At 39.5% G+C, this 16629-nt stretch overlaps 1 protein-coding gene across 1 annotated transcript in view; it reads left to right on the top strand.

Moving 5' to 3' along the window:
- The window catches only part of SCIN (scinderin), a 66404-nt gene that overhangs the window by 34645 nt on the left and 15130 nt on the right, over positions 1–16629 (top strand). The window contains exons 5-9 of the mRNA XM_010979605.3: positions 6608–6700; positions 8851–8983; positions 9387–9475; positions 10078–10293; positions 12466–12587. Of these exons, the coding sequence (XP_010977907.2) occupies positions 6608–6700; positions 8851–8983; positions 9387–9475; positions 10078–10293; positions 12466–12587 (653 nt within the window). The remainder of the gene's footprint in view (positions 1–6607; positions 6701–8850; positions 8984–9386; positions 9476–10077; positions 10294–12465; positions 12588–16629) is intronic.

Here is a 16629-nt window from a genome sequence, read left to right as displayed (position 1 = left end):
GGCAATGTATTGACTTTTTTTCCCCCAGTTAGGGAAAGGAAATAAGACAGGAAACAAGACACAGAAATTACTGAGCAGTTAAAATTTTAGCTCTTAGTACCTGAGAGCTTATTCTGTTCTTAGGGGAAAAAAAAGAAGCAGAGCCATTTATGCTAAAATAGTTACAGTGAGAACAATGCCATGTCTCATTTTCTGTATGAAACACTGCAGTAGGAGGAGGAAGACCTGGGGTTCGTACCCTTGGCAGAATTTACAAGACTTGGGCCTCAGGCAAAACTCCTGACTCCCTCAGCCTCATTTTTCTAATCTATCAAGCTGAACTCACATTGAGAAGCACATAAGATCCTCTATGTTAAATGCTTTTAGTAGGACCTGACACCAACTTAGAACATTTTTATCCAAAGTGATCTGTAGTTTTGAATTACGCACTGTCCTTCCTCCAGACCATGTGTTATCCCCTCTTTTCCTGCTATTCACTTCAAATATTTACTATAAAGTGTCCAAGCATCTTGACTTTTCCGAAGAAAGGTAAAGGAGGCTAACTGCATCTTGTGTAAGCAAGACTGTATGTATCGCAGTTTCACATCCAGAGTAGGCTGGGCTGGCTAAAAGGTACAAGCTAAATAAAGACAGATGGAAATGTGAAAATTCAGAAAGAATTATGAAAATACAGCCACGTTTCTCTTAACTGCCTGGTCCTTCTCTCTAAGGAAACAAATTTACACATAGGCCAGCGTATGTTTTAAAAGAAAGTCACGGTGGGTCACACAGAAAAAACATAAGAGGGTATCTCGACACAGGTCATGAAAACCTAGAAATTCTGAAACTAGGGGACTGTGAATCTAAAGCTAGATTGTGTATTTGCTTTAATGGTTTGATATAAATATCTTCTGAGTTCTTTTCAGTTGAACTCCTGTTGAAGGCAGAGCAAACAGCAGAAGAGGTCTCTTTAAGCAGAAAACAATTGTATTTCCACACATTTCCAACCTTTCATTTCATGTATTTGGAGTAGTGCCTTACATCATTAAGATGTTATTAAGCAATTCCACTGACAGGCACCACGACAGGCAAACCACAAAAGTTCAAAGAATGGACGGTGGCCCAGTTCCTGGGAATCCCAGCCCCTTCCCCAGGGTAGTTAAAATGGTCCCACCTGTAGGTGTGTGAAGCTACCGAGCCCATAAAAACTGGCAACACCATGCCTAGCGGCCCTTTCTCACTCCCTCCTCTGCGGAGACGGCCCGCACTCTATGGAGTGCGTACCTACTTTTACTTTAACCTGAGCACCCAATTCCCACACCTCTTTCCTTGCCTTTCTGTTGCCTTACACTCTATGCGGTATGTATCTCTCTAAATAAATCTACCTTCACTCAAAAAAAAAAAAAAGATGTTATTAAACATTTCCAATTTGTTACTGACATAACAGAGAGGAAAAGAGATAGATACTCCCATTTTTGAATTCATTTCATGTCTGTTGCAAAAAAGCACCTGTGATCTTTGGAACCACTTCATTCCCCTAGCTGAAAACTCAAGAACTCTAGACCCGTGGTGGCGCCTTCTAGGTCTAAGCATGAACAAATGCTTCTCTGGTCAAAATGCCTAGAGCAGGTAGGAATCCAGTAAGCAAATTTAGTATCCTTTGACGAACTGAGTGAAGAAAGCTGAGGCAGAAGCCCCCGATACAATGTAAGTTAAAATGAAGTAATAATTACTCTATTGAAAGTAACAAAATATCACTGTTTACACCACTAGGACAGAGAACAAATACAGGAGGTCAGCCTTTTTTAGTAAAATATTTTACAGCTTTATTTAAGAGAAATAAATGCTTATTGTTGAAACTTTACAAAATATAATCATGACAGAGAAAAGTATCACTCCAAGTCCCACCTTTGAAAAAAAGTAACCAATTTTTTTCTAATCTTTGTTTTCACCTACATATCTCTGTGCTTTTTCAAGAAAGAATTCATACTGTAAATAATGCTTTGCAGCCTAAATTTTTAGTTGAAGTGTTATGAACATTTTCTTGGTCATTCAGTAATTTTTATAATATTATAACGACTGTATAGTTTTCCATTGTATGGATATAGCCTAATTTATTTAATCAGTTCTTCCCATTTTGGGCATTGAGATGGTTTCTGTTTTTTAATATTATAAAATGCTGTGATGAATGCTCATTAGATTAATTTTTTGTATATATTTTAATTATTTCCTTAGACTAAACTATTAGAATAGAATTGTTGGACTAAATGATTGGTGTGCTTCTAAGGTTTCTGTTACCTACTTCTCATCATTTTCAAGAATGTTGCTTCTCACCGGAGTGCCTGGCAGAATACCGAATCTTTGCCACCACTGGATGTTGTCAGTGTTCTCCTAACCTTTGACAATTTTGCAAGTAAAAAAAGTTATTTTTTTTATTTTACATTCTTTTGGTAGCTCTTTCCTGTTTATTGAACCCTGTTTTATCTTTTTATTAAGGGCTTCTTGCTCCCACAACACTATGAGATGATAAAAAAATTTCTGTCTCTCAGCCTTTCATGCCCACAGCGTAGACAGAACCAAGAAGAAAGGAAAGTAGACAGAGGGGATCTGGAGAAAGATGGAAACAGAGCTATACGGAGAGGAAGGCAGAACACTAACCAAAGTGTGTAGGATGTGGGCTGCGTCGGGTAGTTGCTTCCATTGCTCCGATCAGAACAGGGGGAATAGAAGTGGTCCCTGCACAATCTCCGCTGTGAGACAACTTCTGCTTCATCTCCAGGGATGAGGCTAAAAGAGTTAAGTGAAGATCTTCCGAAGTACCTCCAAGAGGCGCACAGCTGCTAGTTTAGAACACACTCTGGAGCCGGGGCAGATACCGACTTTGTCACTTACTAGCTGCATGACCTCGGGCAAGCTACGTAGGTAGTCTGTTTCTTAAGGCTTAAAATGGGCTCATAACAGTGCTACCTCCAAGGGTTGTTATGAAGAGGAAATGACTTATTAAATGTAAAAGGCTTAGAATGGGGTCTGGTACATAGTGATATATGAGCATTGATTATATTATATTTTTAAAGTTCTTAACGTGGCAGGTAGTAACACTTGAAAAGTATTAGCTAAATGCATGTAACATAATAAAAGGCAACAAATATATAAATAGGTTTAGACAAAGGGGCACTATATGTTAAAGAGTGGTTTTCAAAGAAGTAAAATCATGTATCTCAGGCAAATATAAAATCACCCATGTCAAAGATTTTGTATTCATTAATAAAAGAACTGCTAATAAGATACTGTAACAAATTCAAAGAAGGATCCAAAGAACAGACAAAGGTATGGCAGTCGGTGTTGAAATGAATTTGCTAATAACTGCAAAACTGGCCTCTTCCACAGAAATTACTTTCAACTCCACCGGACAGAATTCCTGTGCATCTCTGTGGACTGAATCATTTACTGCTATCAGTCTTCTACTGAATTAAAAAATAACTCTGCAAAAAGGAAAGGTGCAGACCTCTATAACATCAGGTCACATCAGATCACATCAGAACAGTCCCCTAGGCACCATCCATGGAAAAAATCTTTTTGTCCATTTCAAAACCTTGCCCAGCTTTCCTTGATTTAGGAAAGTATGCAACCAGTTGTTCTAAAAGTTGCAGAAATGGCATTAAAGGACCCTGTGCCAGAATCTCAGCCTCAGCACTTAGCAGCTATATGAAACATTTGCTTCACCTCTTTGAACATTGTAAAATAATGGTAATAGTATCTGGTTCATGGGAGCTCTTGCAAGGTTGAAGTTACATGTGTCTGAAGCTTCTGATCTAGTGTGTGACTCTGTAGGCATTCAGTAAGTGGTAACTGTTACTGTGCTCGTTATAATTAGCTGAACCAAGGAATAATTGCTTAGTTTTGCTTCTGCCACACCCAGTCCACCTAGGTAGCAGTTACAGGCAGCATTAGGTGCAGCCCTGGGGAAGGAAGTGCATGGCTCCCAGGGGACACCGAGAACATTAGCCGGATTAGAGAAGGCTACTCGGCAGAAGATGCTGGGAAATGATGCAAGGTAGGTCACATCCAGCCTCTAAAGGGGCCTTGGCACCCACACAGGGGAGTGTGGGCTGTGTCCATGAGCATCCAGTTCAGAATCATCTGGAGCATAGATTCTTGGACCTCACCCCAGACCTGCTGACTTAATAGCTGGCGGTGGGGAATCTGTATTTTCTCAAGGTACCCAGGTGTGACACAATGAACCCTAAGAATCACGGCTGCTGATAAAAGATATAAATCTTTACCTGGAGTCCTATTCTTGAAACACTGGAGTGAAGTGAAATAAGGGGCCTTCCAGCCGGTGCCCAGGATAACTTTCTGGATGAAAAGACAAGGTGGGACTGAGGGCCGACGGGAACTGCCAGGAGGAGGTGTAACCCGCGGCTAGGGTGATGGAGCACTCTGCTAGGGTGGGAATTAATGCAGACGGGAGTTGGGGACTCTAAACATCACCATCAAGAAGTAGAATTTAGTGACTAAGCAGCTGGGAGGTTCAAAGTGGAGGGCAGGGAGTGTTCAAAACGGACAGCGTGATTTTAAGTCCAGGTGAGCAGAGGAGTAGAGATTCACCAACACAAGGGGAAAATCGAGAATGGTCAGTTTTGTAGGAAGATAAGGTAAGTTTGGAACCTGTTAGAGGACGATGATACTTTTAAGTGAAAACTTACAGAAAATAATTGAAGGAAAGGGGAGCTCCAAGCTTGAGAGACAGGTCTTGGCTAGAACAATACATGAAACTTTTATGGAACATCCTCAGAGGAGTCTTCTCTGTTTCCCTTCCTCTTTAAATTATCAAAATATAGACTGTTTCACACACAAGGGATTATATGAGCTAAATGCTTATCACTTGAGAAACTTAAAAGTGTGTGTTTTAAATTTAGGCATTATCCTTCCTGTAGAAAAAAAAAAAGAAAAGAAAAGCTGTATTTATGGTTTATTTCAAAGATCAAAATATATGGCATAGTGGATGAAGTGCAGACCTTAAATTATTTTCCTCTTTCCAGGAAAGGTTTAAAGTTTCTAAGAGTTATGTGAGGTGGTGGGGCGCTCTTTTGTATATCCCAGTGAGGTATTTGGTAAATGCTTAGTTGTTGAACTGAATTTTAAAATGACACCCGGCAATGTATAGCATCCTTGTATCCCTGGAGTTAAGCCTGTTTCTAGTAAATCCCCCAGGTTCACTTCACATCTATGCTACAGTCCTTTGAGAGGATAAATAAGATCCCTAGCTAATGTGGGAATGATTATCTGAAAATTAAAAGTTGGAGTATGCCCCAAATCACAGACTCGCTTAGTCCGCTGGGAGACATCCCAGTATTAAATATGGCCTTAACCCAAACTGTTGATTCCAAACTACTCTCTTGGTTGGAGTAGAATTTCAAGAGTGTATATGAGACCTTTTACTGCTTTTATAAGATAAACATACTTCTACCAAGGTAAAACTGTTAAAGAAAAAAAAAAAGCTTTTGGTTGCAAGTGTTTTAATTTTTGCCTTAATCCTACTTTTAGCAGAAAAGAAAAATTGTATTACAATCATGTAGTATGTTCGATAATTAAAATGGTTTATTGATCATTGTTTAAACAAAAAGGTAGACATGCTCCCAGAAGAAATGTCTTAAATTATTTCTAAATCGAGCCTATGCTGTACTCATGCAAGGATTAGAATTTGTATACATTTTCATTGTTGTTTGGTATTTAGCAGTTATGTATTTTCACACACCATATTGTAAGGGATACTGAATATAAAACACATTATGCAAGGAATTTTCCTGTATATTGAATATTTATGGAATCTAAATGAATAACTTCTTTGCATTTTCTGAATTTGAGTTTGTATTTATGTTGTTATAAAACTCACATTGTTTAAAATGTTTATATTTGATCCCTGTCCTTAACATCCTATATTTGTGTCAGTTATTTAAATTAATTAATTAAGGTGCTCTTTAGACATATTTTTTGTGATTTTAGTGCACAGAAATTCAAAGCCGATTCAAATGTATTTTCTACTGAGTGTTTTACTTGAACTTTTGGATTGCGTCAGATATGCAAAGGATAAATAGATGCATTCGTTCATTCATTTGACATTCTTCTGTTCTGTGCCAAAAATAGAGCAGGAAACAAAGCAGGATATGGTTCACTTGCACTTTAGCTCATATCAGTAATGATAAGAGTACCTTGCCCTTAAGTAGCAATTTGGCCAGGTCTTTGTGGTAATAAATTAATAAAACCTATAGATTGTTGTGAAAGAAATTCTGTTGCAGAACTGAACTTAGAACTCATATTTTAATTAATTCCTGCTAATTTTCCATAATATGGAGACCTACACTTTCAAGTTTGGGATTTCTCTTCCTTGAAAGTTCACATCACCAGTGAACGCGGTGTTTGTTTACTTAATGCCCTTGATTGATTTGACCCCTGGAAAAAGGCCAATGTAGTGTGATTGGCTGAGAAATGTCTGAGCCTGGCCATTTCAGTTGCTCCTGTTTTACAATCTGTGTCTTTCAAAATGTAAGATGGTTTACTTTTTTTTTTTAACTTTGCATTCTTTAATAAGATGTCTTTATCCTTTATCTGTTCAATTTTTTTCCAGGTGTTAGGGAAAAAGCCAGAGCTTAGGGATGGAGAAGATGATGATGACACCAGAGCAGACATAACCAACAGGAAAATGGCCAAGCTCTACATGGTGAGTTTTCACTGTTGGGGGTTCTACTGTTTTACTGGACTGGATGCTCCGGGGAGGCCTGCACTGAGGGGACTCTCTTCGCCACAGTTGATAATTCTCTTCATTGCCCTCAAAGAGAAGTATGTGGGCAGAGTCCATTCTTTGTTCTAGTATAGTTAATGACAATTCCTCTTTCTATCACTTTGAAAATTTTTATTAAAAAATAATAAGTGAACTTATTGCTGTGATTTGAATAAAATTACAGGTTGTTGCTGTTCTACTTTGCAACAATATGGTTTGATATAGTGCCTTCAGCAAAACGTTCCCTTCCTGGAGGAAAATGATTTTATAAACTCTTTCTTATAAAATCTTGAGATGCTATAACATTGTCACCTTATTTCAAATATCCTGTTCAGCCATCATGAGGGCTTGCTTTATTCAGGAGGGCAAGGCTGTCAAATCAAACAGCTGGAAGGAGACAGAGTAATAACAGCCCTGTCCCGGGCATTGGAGGACCTGGTGCCGTGTCAGCTCTGTGGGGAGGACTGGCTGGGTGACCCTGCGCAAGATGTGACCATCCTGGGTCTTACTTCCTTATGTGAAAGAGAGAGAGAGAGAAACAGAGAGAATGAGATGACATTAGAAGATTACTCAGGTTCCTCCCAGCTCTATGATTTTATGAGTTTATTGCTGGTGACAAGATATATCAGATGAGGAAACTGCTCACATGGGATCCTTCAAGCATTCCCTGCCCTCACAACTTTCCAAGCACGTGATTTAGAACAGACCTTAATCTCTCTGCAGAACTGAGTGGTTTTCTTATCTCTTAAAGGAAGGAGTTCTATTTGCTGCTCCTAAAGGACCTTCTAGTTCAGAAACTCTGTGATTTCAAATGAAGATCGAGTTACTGATTTGTGTAGAATAACTTCCTCTTTATAAAGGGGAACTCGATTCTTTTCTTCTTAGATGGTAAAGGAAAATGTGATTACCACTCCTAAATACTGGTAATTTTAATATAAAACCATACAGAAATAATTCTGTGGCTGCTTATTTTTATTACTGTTTCTAGAACCCAGTTTCAGTAGTTTAATAGATATTTTTTATGATACATTAGCAAATGAATCTGTTCTCCCTCTTGGACAGCATTATAGGTCTAAAGAAATATTTTAAAATGTGACTTTGTTAATCCTGAATCCTTGCTCCCTCTAGTGGACCTGTAACATATCGCATACATCTAAAGTCTAAAGTCCGTTTGAAAATATTTTAATTTGGGATTTCTGAACAAAACTGAAAGGCAGAGTCACTTAGAATTACAAATACGGAATTCAAGCCCCACCAGAGTGCAGGAAAGCTCCACCACTGGTCTAGGGAGGGCCCTGAAATTTGCATACTTAGCAAGTGCCCAGGTGATTACCTTGCAGCCTACAAGCTGGCATTTGAAAAACAGTGAATTCTAACCTGGGCATTAAGTATACTTTTAACTTTGTAAGACCTCTGCCAACTTATAAAAAATGTTCTGTTGTCATTTCCAAACCTCAAGAGTCTAGGTAAATAACAATTTATATATGACAGAGGAAATCTACTTTGATAATTTACACAAAATACACTTAACTTACAGGATCCATATTGAAGAAAATTTGTAAGCATAAATTGTAATGTATCAAAGCCTTCCTTAGCACAGTGCCTTACATGTGGTAGTACTCAGTAAATGTTGAATGAATGAATGAATATTTAAGCTTCAGTTTTTTGTGTGTGTGCAATGAGTGTAAGATTATTACCTGTTTGAAAAGATTGTTGTAAAAATTAAGAAGTAATCATGAGAAGTTTGTTACATGGTGCCTAGTAGATATGAAAAATCAACAAACTTTATCCATTATTATTATCACTGGTATGTTCTGTGTTGAAACTTAACTTTTTTTACTAGTAGACTTTTACTCCAACGGAGTTTATAAAAGCCTTTTAGGGTGTAATTGGGCTCATGGGGTTGTTTGCTCATTTGTTTTCTTTGAAATAGCTTTCTTGAGATATAATTTATGTAACATAAAGTTTACCCATTTAAGTGTACACTTCAGTGGTTGCTATTAACGTTTATAGAGTTGTGTGACCATCACTGTGATCAGAGTCTACAACATATTTATCATCCTCAAATGAGCTCCCGGTTTGTATGTTAGGTTTCAGATGCCAGTGGGTCCATGAAGGTGAGTGTGGTGGCAGAAGAAAACCCCTTCTCCATGGCAATGCTGCTTTCCCAAGAATGCTTCATTTTGGACCATGGAGCCGCCAAACAAATTTTCGTGTGGAAAGGTAAGAACTGCCATTGACATTGTCGATGCTGTTCAGATTTATAGAGTTTTTTTCAGGAAGGTAAATAAAACATCTTTTCTGATTTAAAAAAAAAAAAAGCCTATCTTTATGATGCATGATCTGTAAAAAGCAGACATCCAAACCATATTTTCTTTCTAAGAGCATCATTTGCCAGGGATGATGGGGTGAGAGAAAGCCTTTGGTTGCCATAAAAAGAATCTGTTTCTTATAGCATTCATTATGATATTGTTAAATGTATTTAGTGTACTAGGAAATTTTTGTCATTCTCTCAGTGTTGTAGTTAAATTATAATTAGGTTTATTTTTTTGGTGCACAAGTATTTCTTAATCATGGAGTATCTTGTCTCTGAAATTCTGTCTCTTTCATTTATCTTGCATGTTAGGTAAAGATGCTAATCCCCAGGAGAGAAAGACTGCCATGAAGACAGCTGAAGAATTCCTGGAGCAAATGAATTATTCTAAAAATACTCAAGTATGTGTGGAAATGAACTGGCTAGGAAAACATTGTTAAACATGAGAGCTCAGGCATCTCCACAAATCTCATGAAAGAATTTGGTCCCAAGCAACATATGCATAGGAGTCATTCTTCACTTACATGCGTCCAGTGTTGTGTCATGTGTCCCTAGAACTGTATCTGTGTGGAAGATGGAATTTCTCAGACACTGGAGATCAGCCCTTCCATGGGGCTGCATGCTGGGAATTAGAGCCCATCCACTTTCTTCCCAGACTTTAAGTCGAGATGATCAACCATAGTTGAATTAACTAAGAAGACTTACCATAGAGCAAGCTGTGTAGACATGGATGAATGACCAGAGAATATTTGGCTTCATGGAGATCAGCTTAGACACTGGCTAGTTAATCTTCCTTTCTGAATCTCTCAGCCTCATTTTTTCATTTGTATGTCCCGGTGCAAGTAACACAGTGAGATCATTTCTTTCATGCCACAGCCCTCTTAGGAACCAAATGTAGAAAAAACACTCAGACTTACTTGGCTGTAATGGTACTACCGGATTCATGTTTTTCCTTGATCTCTTATTTTCCTGTTTATAATGATTATTAGTTTTTAAATTTCAGATTCAAGTGCTTCCGGAAGGAGGTGAAACACCAATCTTCAAACAGTTCTTTAAAGACTGGAGAGATAAAGATCAGAGCGATGGCTTTGGGAAAGTGTATGTCACAGAGAAAGTGGCTCGAATAAAACAAGTGCCATTCGATGCCTCCAAATTACACACTTCTCCACAAATGGCGGCCCAGCATAATATGGTGGATGATGGTTCTGGCAAAGTGAAGGTATTTGCATGTTTTTGTGTATTTGTTTGTCTTTATCAAGCCCATTTATGCCAGTATAAGTGGAAATACAACTTCAAGAAATTGCAAACTTTGTAAAATGTGAATTTTTAATTATTAACAAAGATGGTCCCAAACTATATATTTAATTAGGGAATTTAAAGCTGGAAGAGATGTTGTCTGACCTTTAGTTCTGTTTTATAATGTATATTTTGGAATTCCAGGAAGTTAAGTGATTTGTGTGAGATTACCTTATTGTCACCTTAGAGGCCTGCAAGGAACCCAGTCATCTCTATCTGGTTTCCTGGCTCTGAACTGCCCCTGCTCTCAGACCTGGGATTGCCCAGTTGAGGGTGTGTTGCTTTGAAAGCACCGACACCGGAAGTTGGTGCTTCCCTTGCATCTCAGAGGCATTCACGAAAGCAAATCAGGCATGTGTTATATGCCAAACTCACCAATACTTTTAGAGCATTCAAATTGAGTTTGTTGATTTTTTTTTTTTGCTTCTTTTTTTCTGACAAAAATTATTAACTCCCAGCTAAGAACTGTCCCTAACTAGAATCTTTTCAGTCAATCTGCTATTGAATCATCTAACTTAAGGGGAACTGGGTCATGTCACTCCTATTCTAGAATATTTTGATGGCTCTCCATGGTCTTTCTGAGAACGTCCATCCTCAGCGGGGCCTCACAGACCCTCTGTGGTGGGTCCTTCCTCTCCTCTGTGCCTCACCCTTCCACTGCCCCGAGGCCGCTTCCCCTCCACCATCTGGTTGATAGTCCCACTCCCCCTTTGTAACTCAGTAAGTCACAAGCTGCCTCTCCTATGAAGCCTTCCCTCCTCCCTAAAGTGACCTTTCTCTGTGCTCAAACCGTAAGTTATATTTTTCACAGAATTTGCCATGTAAGTACCACAAAATTGTTCATTTACTTACAGATTTGTTCTCCTAGACCTCTTGTCAGTTCCTCAAGGGAAGGAATTAAAATCATTTATCTCTGTTCTCCCAGAGCATACCACAATGTTTGGGCCGGAGTATCTAGTAAAGAGATTTAGGAAGTAGTTTTTCCTCTTTTCAAAGACATGATGTGTGAATCTAAGCTGTGCAGGGGGTTGTGGGAACCGCAAAGGGGGAAGTGCCTCCCACGATGGTGGTCAGAAGGGTAGCAGCTTCAGGTCTGGGTCTGTCTGCTGCTCCGACATCCTTTTCCGGAGCTCAGCACAGCCAAACAGCCCCGTGAAGACGTGGTTCCCCAGCACCAAGGATGTCCCGGCTGCAGTCTCCCTGTCAGGCCCCAGTGTCTCCAAGATGTCCTCCCCAGGGCTGCTGACTTCAGGGCTCACTGTAGGTTTTGGGTCTAGCCAGGCCGTGCTGCCGTGCTCCTCCGGGATGGCGTGGGAGGGCTGCTCTCAGACAGCACTGCTCCGCTCCTCCCCACTTGCTTAACTCCAGTCTCAAAGCAAAAGGCCCATCTGTGCTGGGCCTCCCCAGGACCCAGGCTGGAGGGCATGTGCGCTCACAGTGCTGGGCAGTCTCTCACTCATATGTTACTTTACTGTTTCATCTACAGCTCTTCTCTCTCCAGCTTTTCATCATTAATTAAACTGTCTTTAATCTGTGATGAGGATGAGGAAATAGGAAAAAAAAAGAACCAGTTCTGCCTGCTTTTATCTATCGGTCTTATGCTTAGATGGCACCTTTGGAAAATAGAGGTCACACAAGGGGCATCTTTATTATTTGGTCACAGTCTGCCACTTAACCTGGGAAATAGTCATCTATCTCACGCCTTACAGGACAGGAAAGAGAGTTGTGAAAAATTACCTCCCAACCGACGAAAACTTCTATACAAGTTAAGAGATGTATCTCTGAGCTGAATGTTGTGGTTTGTTATTCCACTTGAGTGTCCCGTTATGTTCACATATTGATCAAACGGTCGGTTACTTATTAATCATCAGTCTCTGAACTAAGTACTATGAAGGTACAAAGGAAGTGTGAGTGCTTAAAAAGTCAGTAAACAAATTGCCAGATTGATAAAATTTCTTCCTGTTGCTTGATTTGGAAAAGGAATTTAAAAGTTGTTTAATGACAGATCTAAACCAAAAAAAATTTTTAGAGCTCTGAGAAGTGTTATTAGATCAAGGAAATTTGAATTTCAGTATGCATGTTTTATTTCCTTCAGATCTGGCGGGTAGAACACAATGGTAGGGTGGAAATTGACCAGAACTCATACGGTGAATTCTATGGCGGTGACTGCTACATTATACTCTACACTTACCCCCGAGGACAGATTATCTACACGTGGTAAGTTCCCTCTTTCATAAGATCTCAAGTTCCACAGAGGCCAGGTTCTGCTCCAGAGTTAAATTTCATTGAATTCCAGGCAATGTGGAGTAGAATTACCCTGTAGTTACCCCAGTGAGATTTGTATAACATGCCTGCAGTATTTTCTTTCAATATGATTTTGACTGTATTCTGTAGCTGCTATCCACAAGAGGGAGGAGTTAGATAAAAGCCATCCTTTTTAATCTAGGAAAAAGGTTTTGGTATCCAAAGGGTAGTGTTCTCCTGGTGGGTATGTAGTTGAGTATCTCATCTCCTATGCAAGCTAACACTCCATCTGGCCAGCATCGTGGGCACCATGTCTTCGTATCGTTGAAATTCACAGTGGTCCATCCTGATTGGAGCTGCAGCACTGCAAGGTGGCAAACCCTCTAAGGCACAGGTGTATAATTTATGATCCTATGTCATACTCCAGAGACCTCAAATTGATGCATCCTTACTCTCCGGTCCCATGAAATTCTTAGCAATAATGGAGAAAATGCCAGTGTAGCCTATCTTGTATGGTTTTGAATAATGATTTTAGTTAATTGAGGGTTAAGTTTACTTAAAGAGAGTCACTGCCAATGGGGAAGGTCCAGCAAATAAGTTAGGTGTAGCTACCATTGGACTATTCCAAAAGGACAAGTATTCCGCAACAAGTCATCTCATGTGGGATTCTCAAACTTTATTAAGTGAAATCAGGTAAAATAGACTATTTCTGGGAAGACAGAGAAAAAGAAAATAATTTTTAAAAAAGATCTTAAAGCTGAGACGTGTAGGTGGAAGGTGCAAGGGTGAAGCAGGATCCTAACTTTGCCCACCTGGTGATGGTGCTCTTCAGTGAGCACGTTGAACGTACCTCAGGTCTCTGCTGAGATGGTGACATTTCTCTGTGGTGAGCGTCCCACCAGATGACAGAGCCACCTCTGTCCTCATAGTGTAACCACTTACACTCACCAATGCCTTGAGCTTAACCAAGTTCAGGAGATGGGATGATTATCCCTGTCCCCTAGGTTCTTGGTGCCATAGGGTGATTTGGGACCTGGAAGCATTGGCATCACCCAGGAGCTGGTTAGAAATAATGTCACGCCCCACCTTTGACCCACTAAAGCAGAACCTGCATTTCAGCAAGATCCCAGGATGATTCATATGTGCTGTAATGATTGACAGGCACTGCCTTAGGCAATGGTTCTAAACACTAGGTGCACATAATTACCTGGACAATTTTTTACAAATTCAAATGCCTGGCCCACAGGGACTCCTGAGATTCTAATATACATCGTAGTATTAATGAGAACCACTGTACCCAGGGACGTTTCTGACCCCACAGTCACATCATACCCTTTCAAATATGAATGTATTTCGGATTTAGTTGTGTGTTTAAGATGCCATCTTCACGGCAACCATTTTTTAAATTGAAGTAAAGTCAATTCGACAATATTGTGTTAATTTCTGGTGTATAGCATAGTGATTCAGCTATACATATATATATATTCCTTTTGCTATTCTTTTTCATTATAGAATATTACAAGGTATTGAATGTAGTTGCCTGTGCTGTACAGGGGGACCTTGTTGTTTATCTATTTTACATATAGTAGTATCTGCAAATCCTAACTCCTAATTTATCCCTCCCCCATCCACCCATAGCTATAAGTTTGTTTGTCTGTGAATCTGTCTCTGTTTTGTAAATAAGTTCATTTGTGTCCTTTTTTTTTTTAGATTCCACATATCAGTGATATCATATGGTATTTTTCTTTCTCTTTCTGGCTACTTAGTATGACGATCACCTGTCCATCTATGAGCAACCACTTTTTTGATCAGCATGTTTGCACTAGCAAAAAGCTGGATGTTTCCATGAATTATCTTTCTTCCTCACCAACAGATTATTTTCAAAAGAAAAAAAAAAAGGAGGGGGGAATCAGGCAGATGAAGTAATTGAACCCACAGTCATAACTGTTGTAACTGGTGAAGTAACATTTCACACCTTGATCGGCAGCTTTCTTTACAGCTTGAGTGCAGCTATGCCCTGCTAGAAGCTGTGTCCTTGTTTTGCAATTTCCCTTCCTAAAGTTTAATTCAGAAAAGTGTTTGTGCAAAGCATGGCATTCATAGGGGTAAATTCATTGTTCCCAGCCAGCTTTTCTTTTACACTGTTTCTTGTCTTCCTCTTAATTCTCTTTTGTATGTAAAAACTACAATTGATTGTGGCACTTAGACCAAACAGGAAAGACTGAGCAATTTAAAAGAATGTTTTGAGGAATCATCAATTTACAATCCACATGAATGACTATGTGGATATAACTAAACAGACGAAATCAGGTTATACATTTTAAATGCAGTAGCTATTCCTTAAATTGTTTGAAAATGTTTACTGAGCACTTTCTATGTGCCAAGCACTGTGCTCGATACTACAGATACAGTGAGGGGAAAAAAATACAGCCTGTGTCCTGAAGAACTTACACTTTAAAGAGAAGAAGATGATTAACGGGCATTTCAATGAAGTATGAAGCGTTTAAGATAAGACCAAGCTGAGTGATCTTTGGGAAATTAGGGACAGTCACCCAAGCCCACTCCTAAGCTATTGGTGATGAGCTCCTAGAAGGGACATCGAAGTTGGAGCTGGGAAGGCGAGCAAATATGGACGCTATCCCAAGCAAGGCAGGGAAAAGTGTGCTCTGACCTACTAGTAATGAGGTACCACTAGAGCAAAGTTAGGGAGCAAAAGATAAAACCAGAGAAATTGGAAGGAGCCAGGCTGTGAACGGCTTTGTTACTATCCTGCGGAGGATGAACGTTATTTCAGGGCATTGCAAGCCAGTCAGAGAGTTTGCATAGGGGAATGACATGATTGGTTTTCATCTTAGAGAAATTATTCTGGTTGACGTGTGAAGAAAGGACTAGTGGGAGGAGATTGGTGGCAGAGAGGCTGTGGGGGATTTGTTGCAGTAATCCAGCTGAATGATAATGTGGCCAGAACTGTGTAAGGGAAATGGGAAGGGAAAGGGTGAGACAAGTTGCAGTGTATTAAGATGCTGACATCTGAATGACTGGTTACGGGGAACGGAGAAGATGGCCAAGGCAAGGGTGACCCCAGATTTCTGATCTGTGCACGGGTGGGTAGTGTTTTTTTTGTGGAAATAAGAAACTCGGGGAGGATAAATTTGGCCCTCACTGTAAAGAAAGAGAAAAGGAAGATGAGACTGTGCCACACTGTTAATAGGTATTACCTTTGGACTAGCACTGGGGGTGGGGGAGGGGACATACTGTCTCCTTTCAATTTGATGTGTTCAAGATTTCCATGATGAGAATGTATGACTTTTTGAGATATCAAGAATACAAGTTAGATACTTCAGAGTCCTTCTGTGAGTCTTTGTCATTTAATATGGATGTTAAATATGTCAGTTTGTTATTGTCGTATGATTTGTGGGACTTCAAAAGCTTCCATAAAGGTAGTGAAGAGGACATTTAGAAAACAGGCAGAACTCTTGAAGCCTGGCTTTCAAATTAAATAGCTTTCCAGTTTATGTGCTCATTTCACTGCAGGGGTGTAAATGGGTTAAGTCCAGGAGGCAGAGTTAAAGGTGACAAACTAGAATTCAATCAGCTACTCAGTACCCAGATTTGTCTTTTTATTTCTGAAACCACTTGTATTCGAAAATGATAGGAGAAAAATAATTTCAGCAGTGATCTTTTCTCCGAAATGTCAAGTAATTGAAATTGAACAGACTCTGGACAGTGGCAGTGATGAGTCCCTTGAAGCAGTAAATTCCATTTTCATGCAGTATTTATTTTTAATGAGTAACAAGTACCACATACTCATAAAGAAGAAGTCATACCAAAGTAGACTGTTTCGACGCATAGAATTTCAAAATTAGAGACAAAGAGCAACTTCATTATATCTTGATTGTAGTGGTGTCCTTTGTTTATTTGTTTTTCTAAAAATCAAAATGATCTTAGTTCCCCCGTGAAAACACTCAACCGTATTCTAACGTCTTCTCGGACAGTAGCCTCACCTGGACTACAG

The sequence above is a fragment of the Camelus dromedarius genome, chromosome 7 (assembly GCF_036321535.1).
Source record: "Camelus dromedarius isolate mCamDro1 chromosome 7, mCamDro1.pat, whole genome shotgun sequence".
Taxonomy (NCBI): domain Eukaryota; kingdom Metazoa; phylum Chordata; class Mammalia; order Artiodactyla; family Camelidae; genus Camelus; species Camelus dromedarius.
The sequence above is the reverse complement of the archived record's forward strand: the minus strand, read 5'-3'. Positions and strand labels throughout refer to the sequence as shown.